General features: G+C 46.0%; 1 protein-coding gene across 3 annotated transcripts in view; it reads right to left on the bottom strand.

The window, feature by feature from the left end:
* Window positions 1–23,525, bottom strand: part of LOC118215714 (NT-3 growth factor receptor-like) — a 202,327-nt gene that overhangs the window by 6,082 nt on the left and 172,720 nt on the right. For all 3 annotated transcript variants that reach the window (XM_035396676.1, XM_035396677.1, XM_035396678.1), the window contains 3 exons: window positions 23,106–23,278; window positions 14,961–15,204; window positions 3,060–3,218 (listed from right to left, as the gene is read on the bottom strand). In XM_035396676.1, coding sequence (XP_035252567.1) covers window positions 3,060–3,218; window positions 14,961–15,204; window positions 23,106–23,278 — 576 coding nt within the window. The remainder of the gene's footprint in view (window positions 1–3,059; window positions 3,219–14,960; window positions 15,205–23,105; window positions 23,279–23,525) is intronic.

Below are 23,525 nucleotides of genomic sequence, written 5' to 3'. Positions count from 1 at the left end.
TCATAATCGCATCAAAGATGGGTGAAAGCCTTCAGTCCTTCACTTCACACTGATTTACTGCATATCACAGAGGGTTTGACCCACAGAAGAGCCGCATGTAAGCACACACACAGACACACACGTGCACACACAGATACATATCCACACACACACACATACACACACACGCATACATACCCACACAGGTACATAAACATACTTGCAGGCAAGTATACGCACACAGATAAGCAGGCACACATAAAACTACAGGCACACACACGTGTCCACACACAAACCTATGCACGCACACCTCGCACACTTAAGCATATGCATAGAGAAAGAACACCCCTAACACACACACACACACACACACACACACACACACACACAGCATTGAGGCCATTCCGGGGCAACTGCAGCGACAGTGTCAGTCACTATTGATCTATCATCCGAAACTTCCCAAATTATTCACCCCAGATCTGATTACCGGCAACATGACACTGAACACATTTCAATTGCAATTACAATGGAATTTGATTTAATTTGATCTACCGAGCTGAAATATAATTGGCCACGACTGACATGTGACATGCTTGGGTGTCGGTTGCCATTACAGAATTAACTCACCAGCCGACAAGTAACGGAGCAACAGAGCACCAAACTCAATTTCCGTAAGTTAATAAAAACTATCTTTAATTCTGCATGCCTCTCTGGGGAAAGCTTTATGCTAATTTTAGCAGGAGGGAGTGCAGGGTAAGATGTTTTGCTTGTGGGCCACCCCTAGACAGGATGCAGGGATTTGTTGTTTTGATGTCTGGGTTTTAACTTTTTATTATTTTTATGACTTCTATCTTGAAAAAGTCATAAACACGGTATATAATCTCTCGGTATGTAATTTCATTTGTCATAAGGCATAGCCATAAATAATTTCAATAAGAAGCAAGAAGAATAGCAAATTCAACAATTCGTATAAGGTGATGCAACCCCTACAGGTAATTCCATCTTGTGTGCGTGCTTGTGTTTTTTAAGCGTATTGTTTTGTAGAGCAATTGTTTTACAAGCTTTGCTCTAGCAAAACAGCAATTACATGCATTATGTTACATGCTTTTTAAGGTTTCCTACTTTGGGCCGAATAATTTTTTTCCTCAGCAAGCTCGTGTTTAACTGAGCTTGACGGTAATTGAACCTAATTGATTATCTCCACGGAAACGTAACGAGTAAGAGGCTGCAAATGGAAAAAGCGTCAACAGCATCAACACGACCTCACGGGTCAATCGCCCCGTTTGCAGTGAGAGTTTGTCAGAAAATTTGGTCTGGCTCGCTCCCAAAAAAAGAAGAAGAAGAAAAATCATTAATTTACTGGCGGCAGCGTGAGGTCAAAGCAGACTATCGGACATTTTGGCGTTCGAGCCGCCGAACGCTTCCTCTATAAGTTGACGTTTGCGCTCGTCTACTTACAGTATATGAATGCGGAAACTTGGCTGCGGTGTGCATTCCTGCTGTAGGGCAGAAACAAGGAGGTATGCATGTGGCATTGGCCAACATGATCAGGCAAATATCAGTGTTGATGTCGGTCCCCTGTCGTGCATCCCTACTAGACACCAATGGGAAATGCAACATTGTAAAATGATACTATTGATAAGAAAATTTCACTACTGTCATTAATAAAGTCTAACCATTCCTGACTAAGCGCACTGATAAGCCTACTTACGCTTATCAAACTCTAGCCAACTGCTGCAATTGCAACCCCTGGAAATGAATCATCCTTCTCCAGTCATCCTTAAGTTTTGCATATGTTCCGGAAGCTTCCGCTCTGCAGCGTGGGGTACTACTGGTACTATGAGACTGACGCCTGCCAGGTGGTCTCGGCTACAGATGTTTTTCCAAAATGTCCAGATGGGTCCCAATCCAAAAAAAAAAAGAAGTATTTTTTCTTCCCTCCCTCTTTCGAGTGCCACAAGGTCCCTCGTTCTTCTCGACCCCCTTCAGAAAAGTGGACCCTGTCTGGACTACTCACTACGAGGTACATCAGATCAAGTAAATCGTTTTAAACCAATTTCACACTTTTAATTAGTAGTAATCAATACGTTGAGCATTAACACTTGACTATCAGGCAGCACACTGTGCGTCAGTTATCACCTGTAATAAAGTGTGACTAAGTTATTTTCCAAGAAACTTAGCAGCGATGTTAACGTCTCCGGGAGGTGTGTGGACTAGTAATGTCCTGTTTGACGGAAAGCGTGGGCAAGCTGGAGGTGTGAGGGCGAGAGTGCGCGCTACCCGCCGAGCCGCTAACGAATACGACCGCGTACGGCGTCCTCCTCGCGTAACCCGCTCGCCTCCCGATTGGTCCCCCCCTCCCGGGTTAGACATGACGTGACTGGAGGCTGCTTTAAGCACAGACAGAGCGAGCTCCTCACGGGGTTCTTCAGACCGGGAGTGGGCGGAATCACAGTCTGCTCTCTCTCTCAGCCTGCGTTCTCCAACCCTGCGTCATTACGCCCGAGAGGCGGGCCCGTGGGGGGGGGGGGGGGGGGGGGTTACGAGAGACGGGGGGCGGGAGAACGAGCGAGGACACGGCGGAGTCAGAAGATAAAGCATAAAAAAGCGAACAAAATGGCGAACGAGCGGAGAGGCCTTAGTCCTGGCGGATGAACAGATGAACAGAGGGAAGCTGGTTCTGCATTGGAGGAGGAGTGTGATGTACGGCACCGTATTAAAATGAGCAGATCGCTCCCATCTCATAGCAGATCCTACAGAAATCCATGAATAACTCGGAGGAGAAAATCCATCCGGATGTGCAATAGAATCAACTGCAATGAAGTGTATGGAATCTGCTGAATGACCCCTAGGCAATACTGTGCATGATGAGGCCTAGGCTGATATCGTGTGATGTAATGGCTGTCCTACCAGATTATTGGTCAACTGGTGGCTAGGCGACAGTGTGTGTGATGTAGCAGAAGTACTGCCTCGTTATTGATCGCCTGCTGCCAGCATGACTGTTTGTGACAGCTGTTCTGCTTCATTACTGGTAAGCTGCTACCTGGCTGACAATCTGCATAGTGTAATGGTGGTCCTACCTCATTATTGGCCAGCTGGAACCACGGCTGTTTCCCATAGGTGAAGATCTCCCACAGGATCACTCCGAAACTCCACACGTCGCTCTCCGTGCTGAACTTCCTGTACATGATGCTCTCCGGTGCCATCCAGCGAATGGGCAGCATCGTCTGCCCTCCCACCTAAAAGGAAAAAAAGCACTTGTCCATTTACATGTCACTACAACCAATCTGAAAGCACAGTACAAATGCACTTCACTCCCTCCAATGAAAATCAAGCGTTCAAACATTTATTACTCCCACCAATCAGAGATAAGTAGCTCATTAGCTCTCGAAAGAAATAAAGATAGACGTCCATTAACATGTTGCTCAGACCTATCAGAGATGAGCACTTTTGTCCCACCAATCAGCATTGTTGCATTAAACTCATCCATCCATTGACATCCATTACAAACAGTTTGTCTTCAAAAATGCATTCTGACCAATTACACAGATGCTTTCCTGAGCATTTTAGTCCCCCTAATATGAGAAGAACATTCATCAGCAGTATACTCCGGCGTATCAAACATTTTTGATTAATCCACAAACAAAGCCAAAGACACCAGTGCTCGACTCCCAGCCAATCAGAAGACAGCTGTCACCGCAGTTGCACTTGCCTCCTTCAATTACACACATCTGCGTCCTCCAATCAGGAGGTCAGAGAGCCGAGGGCGAAGCTAAGCTACGTCCGAAAGACTCGTCCGACAGCCGGAAAAGGCGAGGACGGGTAAACGGAGCGTTCCTCGAACCCTTCCACAGCCCGCCATTAATCCATCACGCAACAGCACGCGCTACGCCGCCCCGCTCGGCTTTCGCTAGCGCGGGCCGCCGCTAATCGCGCGAGCGGCGGAGAGAGAGCGACGGAGACCGACAGTCGGGCGGGACGCGTCCGGCTCCTCGCCCCCCCGCCCGCGCATTAACTACGCAGCTCGCTAATGAGATGCGTAACGAGGGTCAGAGCGGCCGCGGCGTGCAGCGACGCACAAACAGAGCGGATCCCTCCGGTAGCGCGGCCCGCACCGTGCGCTTCCCTTTAAAGCGCTCCGCCGCCGCGTTGGGAGTTTTTCCGGCGCTGAAAGGACGACCATCTGGAGTGCTCCTGCACATAAAAGACTCGCTCTTCAAAACGCGGAGTGGGCATAAATCCCCACATCAAACGAAATCTCAAAAAATCTGTTTTGGACGATGAGCGAAAGAAGATCAGGGTAACTGATTACGCGGGGAACATTATGCACTTCTGCGTATATACATCCGCCCAAAACGCATTTTTTAATTTTGTTTGATGTGGCGCTTTATGACTACTCTGCATTCTAAAGAGCAACTCTCTTATGTGTACAAGCACTCCAGATACTCCAGTACTCACTGAAACCTAGTGCCTAGACTGCCTACTAATCACATTCTGCATATAAAGCAGAGTTTGAAAGGTGAAGTTAAAAAAAAAAAAACTCCTGTTCTGTGTGTTGAGTATCTTCACTGGATGAGGGGAAATTGAGGTCTTCTGGTGCAACGTACAGTAAAAGCGTATCCAGCGCTACGGACTGCGTGGGACAAAGTTTGGAATGCGCTATTCCAGCTGTGGTGGAAAGTGATCCAGATGCCAGTTAAAGTAATGTTACAAGGAGCTTGAATATTGCCAGAAGAGTGATTATTTATATGGCTGCGTGTTTGTCACAGAAGTTGCAGGTGTCACTGATTCCATGATTTCTGGCGGTCAATAGAAGCCCTGCAAATCCTTAGTAATCCTTAATCTTTACCATTTAATGATTTCTTGCTCTGGGAGTTGAAATAGTGCGATATTCTTGTTGTAAGGATTGTCTAAGCGCATCTCGGAGGTCTATACCTGTGTCTCCGTCTTGCTTGCACCTCGGTTTACACCTGCTCTTTAGAGAAATTTCACGCAAAAATAATTTATTGCTTGAACTTCAGTAAATTCAATGTAATGTATAAGCAGCGACACTTATATCTCTGCCCGTTTATTTGCGCAATCCCTCCCTAAATCCATCCATCCATTATCTAACCCACTTATTCCAGTTCAGGGTCATGGGGAGTGCTGGTGCCTATCCCAGCATGCATTGGGCGAGAGGTAGGAATCCTCCCTTAAATGCATATGCATTAAAGAGAGAAGCACACCTTGCACGGACTCACTAGAGTCTTTGATACCAATGCGGTCTCATTCCCGACTTCTCATTCGCTGTACCGACGCAGAAGGAGTCCTGTGGCGTCAATTCTTGACGCCGTAGGTATCCCCCCATAGACTTCAACAGAAACCCTCAGCGTCTTATGTTGACGCCAAAGGTAAACGTTATATCGACGTCAAGGCTAAAAGGGAACAGTGTATCTTGCCAGATCTTCACATAACCAAAATTACAACACAATATAAAAGTAATGACTCCATAAAATGAAAACAACACGGGAATTTGCAAAAACCAAACAACACAAACTGCTGGAATTGCGAACGAGTTTGAACAAGGGGGGGGGGGGGGGGGGGGCGCCAAACTATAATGCCAAATTTCTTCTGTCTATTACTCAGACAAACCAGACGTACAAATATTTTGAAAACCGGACCTTCTGGCCAAAAACCGGACGTCTGGCAAGCCTTGACGTGAACATAAGACGCTGAGAGTTTCTACTGAAGTCCATGGAGATACCTAGGGCGTCAAGAATTGATGCCAAGAACTGACGCCAGCACGCAACTCCTTCTGCGTCGGTAAAGTGATGCCGAGGGCTTCTGCCCAAGCGTCAATATATGACAAGCTGGCAATGAGACCAGGTTGTGGATACATATGACGCATGCTTCTGGGGCAGAATGCGTCATATCTGTGCCTGAAACTAGTCGCAAAAGGCTTAGTACATCTGGCCCTAGGAGTCTAGAAGTGTAAAACGGCCTTAAAATAAGCTAGACGTGAGCAGTGTTACATTTTGCAGCTATCATGTGTGACTGAGTGGGTGGGTGTGTACGTGTGCGTGTACCCCTGGATGAGCATGTGTGTGTTGGCGCATGTGTATATGTGTGCATGAGTTTGTGGGGTTCAGGAAAAGATAGCAGGTCTAGCTCTGGGCAATTTCCCCTCAGGGGAAATGCTGCTGCTCCAATGCCGCGTGCACTGCCTCCGGTCCTCCTTTCCACCATTTTTTATGGTCTGCCTATGGCTAGACTGTGGTCACCGAGCCTGTACCTGGTCGGGGTCTGTCCCTGCTTAAGTAGGTGAAGAAACACTCTGCCGATTCACATTCTCTTTTTAAGGCCCAGTAGTAGCGCTCCACTTTGCGTTGAGATTTAATTTCTCTGTGTCCCAGCGTTCCAAATAGGAGTGCTCGATTTCTTTCATGATTTGGATTACTCTACTCTGAGTTCGGTCTGCAGTGCTGGTTTGAAATTGATTTGTTGATTGACTGAACTCGGGACGGATAATTTCAGGACCAGCTGACAGAGGAGATTGGTTTTAGGGCTGAGCTCTTGGGTTTTGAGAGCCTCAAATTGGAGGGTGTTAGGTGGACTTGAATGGAGATGTAGCAAAACTTTTTTGGACAGGTACAATTAGGACAAAGCAGCCTAATTCCACCCTGCTTGCATTTGTTGGGATTTTACTTAAAGGTTATATTCCTTATAGGATTTTTCAAAGTAGGCTATTTCTACAGGATTCAGCATGCAGGGTCTCTGCTGGTTGTTCATTCCATTTAGCGTACTTCAGTTCACTGAGTGGACCCTATAACTCACACCCAAATAGTGCAATAGGCATGACCACAATGCAAAACTTTTGACAGCAAATTTTAACTGGAATTTTTTATACATTTCTTTTCCTTTGAACTATTTGCACTCGCATTTGTATTTGCATTTCTATTTTATTAACAATTGTATTAACGTTAATGTGTTTTATCTTCTGGGCTAAATCTTAAAGGAGGTTCTGTCATCCAAACAGAGAAACACAAACACGTAGTGGCTAAACTGTAGGCCTTTTGTGTCAGCTATTTCTTGGACAACATTTTTCATTTTATTCTTAATGTGTTCATGGTTGATCTGCGAACATTGATGCATTTTTCTTCAGTCAGTCTTGTAGTTCAGGGAATATATATTTTTCCCAATACTTAAAATGTTCATTGTTTGAATTCTTGGGTAATTGAATTAAAATGTCAAATTCAAAAGTTTCTGACCAAATGGATTTTTCTTTTAACCTCCCGTAAAACGGCGGTACTCTCCGCTTGAATTAACACTTGAATTAATATTTAGCGTGGTCACATTTGCTGAAATAACTTTGATTAAAGAACTGGATGACTGTCTAACACTTCCTGAGCAAAATAATTCACCCCGAAGATTTCCGCACATTGTCCTCCTGAAACAAGACAACCAGAAAAAAAAAGTCGGAGGATTCCGTCAGGGCTTGGGGACGGATTACGGAGCTGATGGGACATCGCCCCGGGGACGGGCTGTTCGGGGGCTTTGGGCCGCTTTGGGGAACGCTTCACGCACTGAGCGAAGCACTGGGAGCGGTTCCAGAGCTGTAATGATCGCCGCGGCGACGGCACCGGCTCCTCCGCTGCAGAGCTGTCTCAGTAGCAGCACCAGGGGCGCCACCAGGGATGGGAGGCCCCATGAAAAGGGCTCACCTTGGGCCCCACCACCCCGGAAAATCCTATGTTACAATATTTTTTGAGGTCCCCTCTCAGTCAGGTCCCTTGGAATCATCTTTACTCCTAACTCCCCCCCCCCCGCCTTAGGATGCCCCTGAGTAGTACTAGTACTGTAGCCACCGTAGTACTTGTGTACTTGTGGCACTTGCAGATGGTTTGTACTCTGTTCAACTTGCATTAGTTGTGCTTAGCAACAACATTTTTACATTACAATTATGGATTAGCAGATGCTATGATCCCGATTACGATTTACATGTAATCCAATTATACAGCTGGATATTTACTTTAGTGATTTAGGTAAAGCACCTTGCTCAAGGGTACAACTGGCAGTGCCCCACTACCATACCAGGAAATGGAACCTCTGACCTCATGTCGCAATTACTGACTAAACTCAAAACTGCCACCCCCGAAATGACCTCAAAGAACAATAAATAAATCTACTCAAATCCAACAGCTGTGAGTAACTATGATGAAGATGTGAAAACTCAGGAGTTCAACCGCCTAGTTAGAAAGCAAATAAGTGAGAGTAGGAGTGACAAGCTGAAAGAGGAGTGTGTGTTCCTCTGTGAGGTGTGTATGAGTGTGTGTGTGTGTGTGTGTGTGTTTCGGCGTGCACTCACTGTAGGGGTCAGGCTTTTCAATCAGCTGTATGAGAGACAGAAAAACGGAAAACCCAAAAAAGAAAAAGAAAAAAAGTGTGTTGTGAGTTGGTGTTCTTCTATTTGAGCTCAACTTGACGGGGGGGGAATGTCTCATCATCACCATGGCAACCCAAGACTTCCTATGATTCTCTTCACCCGCTCGCCCTCTCTATCCCTGTCGTTTTCTAACTCACTTTGTCTCTCCCCCCTTTCATACATTTATGTCTTTGTATCCCTGAACTCCTTCTTTCCCCCTCTTTCTCTGTCTCTGTCACACCCATATAAGAACACACACAGAGACACACACACCCACACATACAGACACACACACACGCACACACAGAAGACAGATTCAGTCACAGACTTGATCAGGTGAAAAAAAAAAACACTGCCAGCCCTCCCCCTCCACACACACACACACACACCAGAGGATGAAATCTGGCATATCCCCCATGTTTCCCATTAGGAACCAACTTGGGAATCACAGCCTCCTGCGATTACACGACAAACACAGTACACGCGTAACTGCTCTCTGCGCTGTGTGATCACAAGTCCCCTGCACCACGTGGGGGGGGGGGGGGGGGGGGTGGGCTTAAGAAATATTACAGAAAAACAAATACAGCTCCAGGCTCATCTCTCACTGAGACAGAGAGAGAGAGATACCTGGGAGAATGTTCCGGGCTGTGGTCAAAGTCCTGTCTGTGTGAGTCAGACAGAGTGGGCTACGAGCCTCAAAATGTCAAGCGCATATTTAAACAGGGGTTAGTCTGCGGGGTCAGCCAGGTTTGCAGACAGCGACGCTGTGGTTAAACTGCGCCATCGTTTAAAGTGACATAATTTAGAGTGCTCTCCCCCTCCCCCCTGCCCGCTCCCTTTCCATTTGCCCCCCCCCCGCAGCGTGGTCACACGTCAAACGGCCCGCTCGCGTCGCCATGACGGCGAGACGTTTAGCGGTCCGCTCGGACGCCCGGGAGGCCGCGCGGTTGGGTGGGGGGCGGCGGATTCGACCATCGATGGCGTCGATGGCGGAACCGCAGAATTTCATTATTACTTGTGTTGTCCTGTTGCTGCTCTCCACCATATGCCCCTCATCCACCCCTACCCCCCTGCCCTCCTGGGACCTCCGACGTTAGTATCATCGCGTAGGGAATGTGAACTTGACAGCGGTGTTGCCGTGTAACCTCAGAGGGGGACGTGAGCGGTGCGGTTACGGCTTTCTCGTTTCTGTGGCGATTCGGGCTGGGCAGTAACACCCTCCCTGGTCAGAAGGGGGCGCTGTTGTTAGCTCTGGCCCTATCACTCATATTTAAAAATTAAACAATGATGGCCATGGCGTAATGCGTTCAACATTTCATAAAAATACGATAGCAAGCTTTAACACATTTTTTTAATTATATAGTGCATTTCAAGCATCTCAAACTGCTTTACTATGAACGTTGGGGAACCGCCAATGTGTTGCCCCTAACACTGCGATGAGGTGGTCATTTTGCATGTGAGGTGGAGAGGGAGATAATCAAATTAATTAAACTGGAAGATGATTAGGTAGCCAGGTTGAGAAACCCATATTGGGAATTTGGCCAGAACACCGGAAACACTCTCCCCTCTCTTTTTAATCAGTGCCTTGGGATCTTTAACGACCGCAGTGAGTCAAAAATTCAGTTTAATGGCTCATTCCGAAAGATGGCAAAGCCCCCCCACACAACACCCCCCCCCCCCACCCCCCCCTTCCCCGTCCTGGCTTACTGCACTGGGTGTTTTCTCTTTGGTCCAGAGGGAAGCTGGCATAGCAACACTAGCATAGCAACAGCACTGTCGACAGCAATTTTGAGTTCTGATTCTAGTTTTCTCTGAAAGTCTCACATCCAAATACCAAGCAAGCCAAACACAGCCTCAGCACCTTTTCCAGCGAACACCTCAGTGTTGTACGGCTGCTGACCACTTCATTATTCCCGCTTATCCGTACCACTGAAGCTGGGTTTCAATCTTACAAAATGTTTGTGGGAAACATTGGGCTACACTGCTCGAAACCCTTATCCGAGCAATACATCTCTGCACTTATGCACAGTGACAGCACTAAGCTCATGATGCTAGTTTGTGTAAGAGTGTGTGTGTGCGTGCATGTGTGTGTGTGCATGGGTGTACATCTTCTTGAGGAACCCAAATTAAGCACTGCAGAAAAGGGTTATAAGGGTTTATAAGGTCGGCGGATGAAGTTTGACTAAAATATTAATAAATAATTAAGCATTAGTTAACTATTCTCAAATCAGAATATAAAAACTAGTCAAAGAGACCAAGGTAAAAGGAGTAACTGAACTTTACTAAGTAAGGGAACTAAATTAACAATACAGACATATTTACAGACTAATTTACAAAAAACCAGTGAAACCTGTCATGGTGCTCACCTACGTAAGGCAGTCTCCGTTCCATGATGGCCACTGGAACTCCCTTGCACTTTTCTCTATATATTACCTTTGCATTACGGTCACCTGCACACCACTAGCCGCTAGCTGGCTAATGTTCTGTGCGCTGCCTTGTTTGTTAACGTTAGCTTGTGTCATAGCTATCCCTTGTTGCTTTGCGTGTGTTGTAAATGTGTGTTTAGCTGTACATGGGATTGCAAAGGCAGAGGACACCCCTCGGTCATTTTTCTCCTGTATTCTGGTCTTAAAATGGTCTCTGCTATACAAATAAAAAATCATGAGAGCCATCCCAGATCTGCCTGGTCTCTGACTCGAGTCAATCGCTACAGTATTTAAGGATGTGCTACCATCATCGTTCCCAAATTGGAGATCTTATTTATAATCTGTGAAAGCTACTACCTCTGGATGTAAAATCGTGGCTCACAAGCCAGTTATGCTGACACTGCAAAAATAATCAGCGGTTAGAAAAGTTGATGGAGACAAAGGCACTCGGAAAATTGCAGAGGAAATGGGTGTTGGTCGAACGCTGCCTTGCCCTCACATGTGTTTGAAGGTCACCTGCACACGGCAGCCATTTTTCATTTCTGCCCTGGGTGGTCACCTTTGACAGGTTTCAGTGCATTACTAATGGCTTATTTAAAATGAAGTGTCAGAAAAAAACAGAATAAACCGAGTCAGGCCAAATAATGTCCTTTTACGAGGTAAAAGTGTTTGTTTTAATCCTTCATGCTGAAAATATATCATTTAATATCATTCACACGCTAGTCACAAGAGCAGAATCCGAGAATAGTCTTACAAAGTGTACGTGTATGCACTAATGTGTGTGTGTGTGGGTCTGTGTGAGTGTTTGTGTGGACATGTATTACTATCTTTGTGAGAAATGTCCCCACAAGGATAGAAAGATAAGGAAAATTACACAAGGTGGGGACATTTTTCTGGTCCCCACAAGTTCAAGAGGCTGTTTTAGGGTTAGGACTTAGGGTTAGGGTTAGGGTTAGGGTTACAGAATGAATGTAAGACAATGGGAAGTCCTCACAAGTATAGCAATATGAACATGTGTGTGTGTGTGTGTGTGTGTGTGCAAGTGTGCTCAGGTTAGATTTTTTAATAAATCAGTGTGCCTAATAGTGCTGCGTAGCGTGCAGCAGGGATCAATCCCCACCCTGCAGGACCATTAAAGCAAAGTGTGCAAGGGGAGGCATTAGCGCACGGGAAACAGGCTCCCCAGAATGGATCGGGTGACAGTTTGAATAAATGTAACTTACTTCCTGCCTAGTAATTATGGGCTGTATTTAAGGTTTAAAGAAAGACCATTAATAACATCCACATGCCAAAGATACTGTATGGACCCTGAGAGCCCTTACCAAGCAAGACAGAGTCTGTTTTTTTTTTTCTTTCCTTCTTTAAGTTCTTAAAGGAATCTGGACTGTTTTAAGGAATTTGTTTCATCTGTAAGGATGTAGCATGATGAATTATGGGGACGTATTTCCGCAGAAGCTCTTTGAAGCCCACCCCAGTACCCCTAATGCCAGCGGAGTCGCTATGTTTTGTTGTTTGCAGTGAAGGCAGGCAGGTTCACAGCAGAGGTCAGCCAATCAACTGGCCCGATACTGAAGTCTGCATGCAATCAGTAACAAATTGGCACGAATGTTGATTATACAGTTTGCTGCACAAGCATGTCCTCTGTTGTGGAAACAGGTGTCATTTTCACTGCATGACTGCAGCATTCTTCATTTTGACACAAACAAAGCACAGCAGGCTGTGATTGAAACCCCATTGAAACATCTCATGTCAGTTGAATAATATAGGAAATCTTAAAATTAGTCAGAATCCATTCATTGGGATCAGTAAAAGTATTAGCAACATATTTTGACACTGCAGCACTTGCAAACAATCAAACACGTTGATCCGTGTGCAATGTACGCAGAATCCCAGGCATGATTAGTTTACTAGCTACCTTGTATAGCTAATGTGACACTGATTGTTCAGAAAACATAATCTATTGTCATAAAATATTAAGATTAATAAAGTAGACCAAATACCACCCTTGAGTTGACAGAGTCCAAATACATTTAAAGCTTCATGAGTTTGCACAGTTCAGCAACTTCTTAGCTGTCATTAGCTATCGATGCATTTGACAGCATGTTTAACCATCTGGCTAGCTACCTTGCTGAAATCAGTCAGGGAGGCTCTTAAGTTAGCTATGCTATTTTAAAAAAATCTCTTTTTCCTTCTTTACATATTACAACATAATATAGCTAATAAATCAAGATGGCTAGAATGCAGTGCTATCCATACTAACTCAACCTTAATGCAAACACTTAGGCAAGTCATTCTGGATAAGAGTGTCTGCAAAAAGTAAATGTTACATGTACCCCCGCTCTAGCACTTTTGGTCATTTGTTTTTGTCCTAATATTGTAGCTTGTTCTTCTCCTTGGTTTGGCTTGGCATAAGTTAGGTCAGAATAGCGTTCACTGTGTGAACTGAACTGTGTTCTTGGCTAGAAATAGCTGTACGAAATGAGTATCATGCCTTATTGAACCTGTGTTCTGTAGTTGTCCATGACCATGAAATGCACTTTTGTACATCGCTTTGGATAAAAGCCTCTGCTAAATAAATGTAATGTAAATGTAACGACAAATAAATCAGTGTATCATGTCTATTTTCATACCACATCCATTGTTCGACAGCTGTGCTGCCTAGCTTGCCAATGGCAACAAGCACAGTTCTAACAAAAACCATAGTTGTTTATATGGCTATATTATTTTCCAGCTAGATTGTTTTTTAAAATTTGCATTGTTAGATGTAATATTAAAAATGGTCTTCCTATGAGTGCGCTATCATGCATTTGGCCAGTTCAACGGTCTTTTTCTTCTTTTCTTTTCCCACACAGATCAGATTTAGAACCAAAATCTAGACTAATAGTCGAGAAATACAGTATGTCAGGTCTGTCACAACCACTTAGCTATAAGTCATTTGTTTGAATTTGGTTAAGGCATCCTGGTTATTCAAGTTTGCATATCAGTCTCCGTAAGCATGATAAATTTGGACAACTGTCCAATTTTTTATGGGTCATTAAAAAATTACATTGATATTAATTTAGTTAACCTTTTCTTCTTGGCCTCATTTTTCCGCCTATTCAGGCAAGTATTAGGCTGATTATATAAAATCTGTAATCATTACCGTCAGTCGGGGAAGTCATATACAATTTTCTCCGAGACAAGTGTGTCTAAAATAGAAGACATCATTTGACCTGAAGATTACATTTTGCAGAATTCATTTAGGTACAGAACCTGGGGCGAATTCTCATTTCTCACATGCAGTTTACACCTGGAATTTTCCACCTTCCTTCTTTGTGAGTAAGACACATAGATATAATCGGCAGATATTGGCTGATCGGCCTCCTTGCTCACTTAAATGCTGCCATTGATATCAGCTTCGGTTAACCTCTAGTTCGTAGCACTTGGGTATTTACTTCTGTTGTCTACTATGAAAAAATAACATGTGAGCAGAGCATACCATTTTGGTCTCTCCAAAATAGAGTATGTCACATATTCAACAAACATATTTTAAAGAAAAGTTGGAAACATAAATATATATATTTTAAAAAACCTCAGCTTGAGCACATCACACACACAGATCCAGTTCAGTTTTAATGAGCAGGGGCTGAAACCCTGCTTCATCACAGCTGCTGTAACAAACAATAAAAAATGCAAATAATGCCATTTCCACATAGAGGATCAGAACACTGCACACTCTGGCATACCACAGTACAACAACGAAACAACGAGGTAAATTATAGCACAGAATGTTCTAGAATTTAAGGCATTTCTATAAGCAGCAACATTCAAATAACAAGATATGAAGTTGGGCCTCTGTGCACACAGCCTAAAGTTTATTCATTACTAATTGGGAAAGCCAAAATAAGTCATCTCAAAAATCTATTTTGAGATGAAGATAGAAATAAGTGAAAATTTATTTGAAATTTGAACATAAACAACAAGTACAATAAATGAAAACCACAAGTGTGACAGGATGAAAAGATGTTCAGATGACCCTTGACCCTGCTGTTTTGTGTGCCACTCAATAATGAGAGAGAGACAAAGAGAGAGAGATGGAAAGAGAAAGGCAGAGAGAGAGATGGAGAGAGAAAGAGAGAAAAAGAGAGCGATAGAGAGAGAGAGCGCTCACTCACCCGGTAGTAGTCGGTGCTGTAGATGTCTCTGGACATGCCGAAGTCGCCGATCTTCACCAGGAGGCCATTGCCCACCAGGCAGTTGCGGGTTGCCAGGTCGCGGTGCACGAAGTGCTGGGTTGCCAGGTACACCATGCCGGAGGCGATCTGCGTGGCGATGTGCAGCATCTGGGACAGACCCAGCTCCCCGTTCGACTGCAGGGGCTGCCCATCCACCAGGATCATGGCGTCCGGGCCGTGAGCTCTGGAACGGGACAGCGACTCATCAAATACGCAAACAAATACAGTTATGAAATCATATCATCACCAACACGACTCTGCCTCGAAATGTCATTTCTAATTCAAGAGGGGTGGTGTGTATCTTTTCACAAAACAGGGTGAGGGTTTATTAACATAACATGACATAACATAATGACGAGAACAGGCCATTCAAGCCCAACAAAGCTCGCCATTTTCCTGACTAAATTAGCGCTCTGATTACCTACAAACTAGATAGTACCTAACACTGCATCAAGCCTAGTCTTGAAAATGCCCAGTGTTTCTGCCTCTACTACGTGACCTGGCAGGCTACTCCACACATTGACTACTCTCTGCATGAAAAAACTCTTCCCCATGTCTGTATGGAATTTACCTTTTGCTCATTTCCATTTATGTCTCCTTGTCCTACTAACAGAACTCAACCTGAAGAATCTCTTGTAGTTCACTTTGTTGATCCCCTTTATGAATTTAAAAGCCTCAATCAAATCACCCCCGAGTCTCCTTTTACTAAGCTTGAACAGGTTAAGCATCTTAAGTATTTCCTCATGCCTTTTACCTTTCATAATCTTTTATATTACAATTCTTTTCCCAAGCAGCCTCCCACTCCCCTAGCCCGGATAGCCTAGATAGAACACGTATCACCACATCATCGTACCAGCATGTCACATAGATGAAAAGGAGCCCAAAATCACAAAGGTTCCAAGTAAGCAAACTCACTCAGTCAGCAATTCAATTCATTTTCCATACGACTGCTAAATATTTCAGTGCCAGAAATGCTGTGTTGTTGCTCTGTCAGTCAATATTCAATTCACAGCCACACGCTGAGCAGAAAATAAAAACCTAGGTTTCCTAACTTTAAATAAAAGTCAAAACTTTTGAAAATGCGCCACACGCTCTCAGAGATAATCCGGCATCAAGATGCCAGGCCTCACCATTAGTCACGGAGCTAAAATGGCTTTGGCGGACGCTCGGTTTCCAATCACAGCCTTGCCGTTACATGAACTCATCTGAAACTAAGTTCACTTTGAGACTTTTGTAATCTGACAGAATGAAGGAAATGGAGATCAACGCTATCCCTGTTCGTAGTCTCAGGTCTCCCACACGTTACGCATGACGAGGGCGCATTCCTTCATGGCAGAAAACGCGGTCTTCCTTCGCGTGGGCGACGCCTGTGAATTGACGACGCGGCATCTGGTGGGCGGAGAAGAAAGCGAAGCCCTGCTACCTCAGAGGAAAATATTTTTTTGCGAGAACGACGTGTTATGCAACCCATTCAAGAATCGGAGCGTTCCAGCTTGGAAGCCACAGCCGAGGACCGTGGGTGACTTCTCCGAGGACTGGATCAAAGTTTAGACCGGAAGATCGGTAGGACATGTTACGGTTTGCGTTCCACGCACATCCCCTGCGGCGCTCGCTTCATCATCGTCGCGCTTGTTCAGCAGAACACCGCGTGCAGATCCATGGCCGCTCTTCTGAGAACATGGCCGCCTCCTGGCCCTGGCTTCATAGCCCACAGACAGACTCCACCAGGCCTATCACGCATTCACTCTCTTTCACTCTTTTTTTTCTTCTTTGCTTTTGTGTTTGTAATTAAAATGCTTTGTCACGTCTACACCGCGTGCACTTACGCCCGTGTTCTGTTCATTGAGGGAATGTTCGCTAACATTCGTCTCTCGCGCAGGCTAGCTCTTTGCGACTGTACGTGCTTCGCAGCCATTCCTGTTGGGGTTTTCTATAATGCTCTTGGGAAATTACTTTTGACGTAAACAATGGCTTCATTTGTTCTTTATGATGAAGACTGGGAATGTATTGCCCTCCTCCCAAAAAATAGCCCCCAGCTATGAGACCAGTGAAAGAAGCCCACCCCCATCAGATAAGCAATTCCCTCCCCTATCTGCCAGGCGTCTGAGCCCCTAACATCCCCCCACAGGCAATAATTTAGGAAATAAACTTTTGTAACTGATGAAACAAGACCAGTAATATGATCATGTCCCGTATATTTGGTTTCCCACCTTTCCATATAAGCAATAGAATATGTTGTACAGCAAAGGAAACGGAGTGAATTGTGGGAAGGTTTGGAGAGATTTTTTTGGGACACGGAGCAGACGCCCTCCAACTTCACCAATAACCAACCGTCTCCTCAGGAGTTTTTATTCAATCAACTCTAAAATTTTCCAGATGTTGCCGCCATGCTTCAAAAACCCATTGCGTGAATTTTGCATGTTTTCTCACATCTCTGCTCTATGCCAGGTGTTCCGTGAAAAGACGACTAAATAAATTAAGATACGCGACGTATGCTTTCTCCGTAATTCTCTGAGCTAAACATTTCCCTTAATGACGTACATCAACATGAACCTCCAAGCCATTTCCATTCATATGGCATCAACAGCACATTTCCTCACCATACTTCAGAATGATCTTAAATTTTGGCATGGGCAACTGAGCCAAAAAAATGGCCCCCTGACAGAACTGTTTAGCCCCAACCGTAAGCGGCTTATGTGGATCTATACTGTGTTCTGCAATATGTGCGGCACAGGCAGAAAGCCAAGGGGTCATTAGCGTATCGGTATATGAGTTCAGTCCAGCAGATGGAAGAAGCAGCAGGGGTCCTTGCCGGTTGCCTGTGGCGACTGTAACTGCCATTACACTTTGGGTTCCTTCCCATGAGAAATCCGTCCAGAGATGAACCCGATATGCGTTGTTTTTTCCAGCATTCTGACAGGTATCACCCAGTAGAACAGTCACCCTTGGGGGATTCTGGAATGGAGTGAGAGCTTCCTGATATGGAGAATGAGGTTCCCCATCAGCTTCTTCCACCGCATGCCTGGATAAGGCACACGACCGAGGGGGAAGCACTGAGTTCTGCAGCCCAGGGCCAAAAAATCACCCCACCGTCACCCACCAGAGGAGGGAGCGGCCCGGGCCCGGGCTCAAACACGGAGAGGAAAGAAGCAGAGGCCGCCGTCTCACACTCCAGAGGAAAAGTGCTAGTCTGCGCTAGCCTGCGCTAGCCTGCGCTCTCCTAAATCAGCAGGGAGCACAGCAGCGATGTGACAGACTCATCTGGTACAAGCGGGCTTTCGATACAGAGAGAAAATGTAAAAATCTGGGTGATGCGTGTTTAAAAAAAAAAAAAAGGAAATGCTGTGTATATTTTTATGACCAAGGAGAAACAGGGATTCACAAAGGTGATATCCTATAGCAGTGGTTATAGGATATCTCCTGGGGGGCCCCTGTGTTCGCTGGTTTTTGTTTCAGCCACAAATGCAGTCACAGAATTTTAACAAGCTGATCATTTTTTTAATTGCTCTTTTGGTGTTCTGGGGGATTCTTTACCCTCATAAGCCGCATTATGCCAGAAATTTCTATGCATGCCATGAAGAATAGAGGTCCCATATTCACATGGTGCGAATATTACAAACCATTATGAAAAGAGAGGTAAAAAATTAAAGACTGAGGTGAAACAATAGGATCATAACTGGTGAAGGTTAATAGACACATGGCCACTAAAACTAACCATTTAGTTGATAATGAGAAATTCTAAAACAAAGCAAATGATAACGATCCAAACCTGCATTGTGCGAACAAATGTAAGGAACAAAATTAAGCAATTAATAAAACCTTTTAAGGAATTAAATGGAATACACTGGCAAATGCAAAAAACATACATCTCCATATTCCCCTAATGAGGTGCTTAGTCAGCCTGGCAAGCATCAAATGTCTAGAAAAAATGCGATTTTTTAGAGAACCTTTTCATTTTTTAAAAATAGTTGAGCTGCATAGCGCCACCTTGTGGTTCATAGTTGGTCTCAGGATGGCAACGCCAACGCATCCACCTAGTTTCATCGCTCAGGGCCACATTTACATACATAAAACTCACAGCACAAAATGCAGCCTGATGAGGGTACGTTGGTGTGTATGCAGTCTGTGTGAAATTAACGTCTTATTTACTAAGGCTACAGCTAATTACGCAATCTGCGAATGGGACTGCCTTCTAATCGCATTTTGAGTATGAAGCATAGCTTAAAAGGTGCTGTTTAGTGCACTGAATCTTCATTGGATGTGGGGAAATTTATGTGTCTGCTGTTGTGCCAAAAGAGCATATCCAGCAATGTGGACGGTGCACAACGAAATTCCGCCTGCAATATTTCAGCTGTGGCAGCAACTGTCGATCGAATGAATCCAGATGCAAGATGCAAGGTTGCAAGGAGTTTGACTATTGCAGGGACGGAACAGGAATGCTCTGCGGGAGGTTTTAGGTCATCATTTTATTTCTCCCGGAAGATTAATTGTTTCTATGACTGGGTGTTCGCGGAGAATACCCAGTGGTCCCCCAGTCTGAGAACCACTGTCCTACAGGGTAGTACTTATTATGACTCGTTTTACTCAAGTTAACCTGACCGGAACGGAATTAACATTTACATATTAACCGTTTAGGAGATGCTCTTATTTAGAGGGGCTTACAAAGCTTACATTCTTTTTTTTTATACGCAATCGATTTATACAGCTGGATATTTACTGAAGCAATCTGGGTTAAGTAGCTGGTACACGACGGTACGACACCCCACCAGGGAATCGAACCCATAACCAGACGTCGTAACTCTTTGTCCCAGTCTCAAGCAGAATCACAGGCCCACCTCCCTGATGGAGGCACACTGATGAATCTGCATTTTTGACACGGCGCACTCTCTCTCTTTTTCTCTCTCTCTCTCTCATTCTCTCTCTCTCTCTCCACCTACGTGCTACAGCCAGGGCTTCACAGCGTGGTGCATAATTACACACAGTCTCACACTTTCAAAGGCGGTGGCTACCTCCGCCCCCCCCCCCCCCCCCCCAAAACTTCAACCTCCACCTGTACTCCTCCATAAGCGGGGGAGAGTGCTGCCGGCCCCCCCAACAGGCCTGGCGAAAACAGACTATAAACAGCAAATCCGCCTCCGTTTTCCCTCCGAAACCCGCTCCTCTGAGGGGGAATAATTCACTAATCACAGCCTTCCCCGGACCTCCGGCCCACGGCACCAACACGTTTTTTTTTTCTTCCTCTCTTTCTTCCTCTCTTTTTTTTCCAAATGGCAAAGCGGTTCGCAGGAAGGACAGCGCAGTTGCGCGTCGACCGTTCCGCGTGTAATTATTCGGAGATATGCGGGGATTGTGCGGAAGCGCCGGGGTGAGGCTCGGGTCCGTCGCCTGGAATGGTGGATGACGGACTCCGAGCGCCTGGCCGGGGGGGAGCCGCCGCAGCCGCTCGCATCGTTAGCACACGCGCGGGGGGGGGGGGGGGGGGGGGGTTTCGGCATCCGGCGTCTCGGTTCGTTACGCTGCTATCTTGTGGGACAGGGGGTTGTGGGTCAGCTTTCAAAATTAGACACAGGCATCAAACCTGGCATGAGGAGATATCACACAGGCACTTTATAGCATTAGCATTTAAAAAAAATTTATATCAACTTGTATAATTTGCCGTTCTTGGACTGCAGAGCGTCCAATCGGAAAGGGCGGTGTGGCTGCAGGCTGGTGTTCTACTGCAGCACTAATATACCTGGTGCGATACTGATAATTGGTTCTTGAACATTACTGGTCGTGAACCGATTAGTTGAATGCTGGGCTGGGCTAGATCCAAAGCCTACACCACAGGGGTGTCCAGTGTAACCCTTCTTGGATTACACTGGACACCCCTGTTATACCAAGAAGAAAAATGTTTGGAATTGCAATTTTCAGGAGGGAGGGAAATGTAATCCGCTTTTCTGAGTTCTATTGGAGTGAGCAGGAATGTTTTGGCGGTTTGATGGGGCTGGTTATTCCACACCGTGGGGTTTTGTCAACACTAGAAACTGGCCTTCCATTACGCTCACTTATTCAGGCAGCCATGAAAAGGCTTGGTGAAAACCGTGCTCTTAAATGAGATAAGCACGCACAGACTGGGATCACAAAGTTGAGCCTGGTTGCTATGTGACTGGAAGTCCTCTATGACCTATCGATTGAGCGGGAAAATAACCAACCGCTGTTTTTATTGGCTCAGCCTTTGCGCATATATTATCTCAGTTTAGGGCACGGCCCAACCCTGATGCTCAAATCAGGGGTGAGAAGACCACAGCTCTGCTACGGCAAACATTTTTGGCGAGGGAACAGCGAGGGGCAAACAGAGCCCCCCCTCGCCGTCCTCCCGCTGACTCTGCGAGCGAACAGGCTCTCCGGGGGCGGGAGAGGGAGCCGGTGTACCGGGGGTGCGCAGAGTTTCTGCACGGCACGGTTAATTAAGAGGCGTGATCAGCATCCCCCCCCCCCGCCCCCCCCCCCCCCCCCCCCCGCCCCCCTCCGGAAAGCCGTAGAAGGGCAGAGCAGACGCACGTATAGAGTCTCCCTTCTCTTGCAGCCTCTCGCGAAAGAATTTCATCACTTTCCGCCAAAGTTCTTTCGCTTCGCCGTGATTACAGGAGGAAATTAAAGGAGGCGCAGAGGCGGTGAATGAAAGGGCGTGGCGGGTTCGCGGCCCGCCGCGGGCCTCCCCGAGACAGAGCCGAGGGCGCGGCGCTCTGGGACACGCCTTCCCCCCGAAACCCCCATGAACCCCCGAGAGCTCGGCGCCATTCCCCCTGTTCAGCTCACGTTTGTTTAATGAAGATAAATATAGAGCCAATCAGAGAAAGTGACAAACAAACTGACAGATCTAACAGAAACCACCTTCAGGAGACAAGGGACAGACAACTTTCTCCCAAAAGTTTAAAGTGAATCCCAGTATCAGTGCTACAGGCATTCACACTTCAAATATGTCTAAACTACAGAAAGGGCCTCTGGTACTCCTCTCATATATAAGGGCAGCAATGCAGGGACATTCAGATCTGGTCCTCAAGGCCCCTGAGGTTTTTTTTCTAACTGGTAGTGAATTGATTGATTGATTGATCGATTGAGTGAGTGAGTGAGTGAGTGATGTCATTGATTTGCCAGAGGTTCCACTCACCGGGTGTCCCAAGTCTAAATCAGTCCCTGGTTAGAGGGTAACCATGAAAGCGATCAGTACTGCTGGCCTTGAGGACCATAATATCCCTGGAGTACTGCCTTGCCCTTCCTCCATTCACCGGCATTGTGAATCTACCATGCTGAGACCGTCGAAAGAAGCCCAGAGACTGCTCGGACTAGCCGTCGGCTGGTGAAGGCCTCTTGGGTTGATGTATTGGGCCCACCAGAAAAGCTTTTGCAGACGCTCGTAAACGAAGGCTTTCAGACTTCGCTTGTCAGTGGCCCGAAGCCCCGCCCACATAATGAAGTTTAATGGCCAAAGTTCAGGAGTAAGGACCACGTCTCTGCCCCTCCCCGTCACCGATCAATGCCGCCGTGTAATGGAGCTCGCGGACCTCAGCCCGACACGCCAAGCCTGCCAAGTCCCGCTCCGCCATCTTCACAACTCACAGCCACCCGGCACTTTATCCTTCATTGTTTTCATTATATACTGCTCTCCCTCTCCTCACAACAGGGATCAGTAAAATGCACTCCGCCTTTGTCCTCAGTTTTGAGCGCATTGCCTGGTGTGCGTAACCATACAACACATACATTGCCATTTGTTGTTGAGCCCGAAAGAATACATAAATATATATGACAGATCACTTGTCCCACTTACTGCCCATTTGATTATTGGCTATTGTCTTAAACTAAGATTTATAGCTGCAAAATGAGAGCAGACCATTTTAAAAATAGGGTAAGCATGTGTACTGTAGGCAAATTTAAACTGACTTTGTTTTCAAACATTTCAGATTTCCAAACATCCCACTATTCCTGTACGTATCTTTGAGGTTCTGCTGTAAACCCCTCCTCTCTGCCCAAATCCGGGACCTGCCCTTGCCCCGCCCCTGGCTCCGCCCACCTCTGCCCCCTCGCCTGAGGCTCCACCCGTACCTGAGGAACTTGTTGAGGTCTCCGTGCTTCATGTACTCGAACACCATGATGAGCGGGTCGCCGTCCACGCACACGCCGTGGAACCTGACGATGTGCTCGTGCTGCAGGTTGGTGAGAAGCTCCGCCTCCCTCTGGAAATCCTTCCTGGCCGCCAGCGTGGGGTCTTTGAGGGTCTGGAAAACCAGGAAACGGGTTAAGCCTCAGCGTGTGCTTATACGCACAGGGCGCCACCTATAGGACAGGGGTGGTGCAGCAGAGGAAATGTGACCTGGAACAAAACACTGTCTTAGTGGGTGGTAGCAAAATGGATGTGGGTGTATGAGTCAGGGTGCATGTTTGTGGAAATAATTTATAAATTATATGAATTATCCTTTCATCTGTAACAAAAAGAAAAAAAATAACTAGCGCAGGCATATTTTT

Source organism: Anguilla anguilla, chromosome 16, assembly GCF_013347855.1.
Source record: "Anguilla anguilla isolate fAngAng1 chromosome 16, fAngAng1.pri, whole genome shotgun sequence".
Lineage (NCBI taxonomy): Eukaryota > Metazoa > Chordata > Actinopteri > Anguilliformes > Anguillidae > Anguilla > Anguilla anguilla.
The sequence above is the reverse complement of the archived record's forward strand: the minus strand, read 5'-3'. Positions and strand labels throughout refer to the sequence as shown.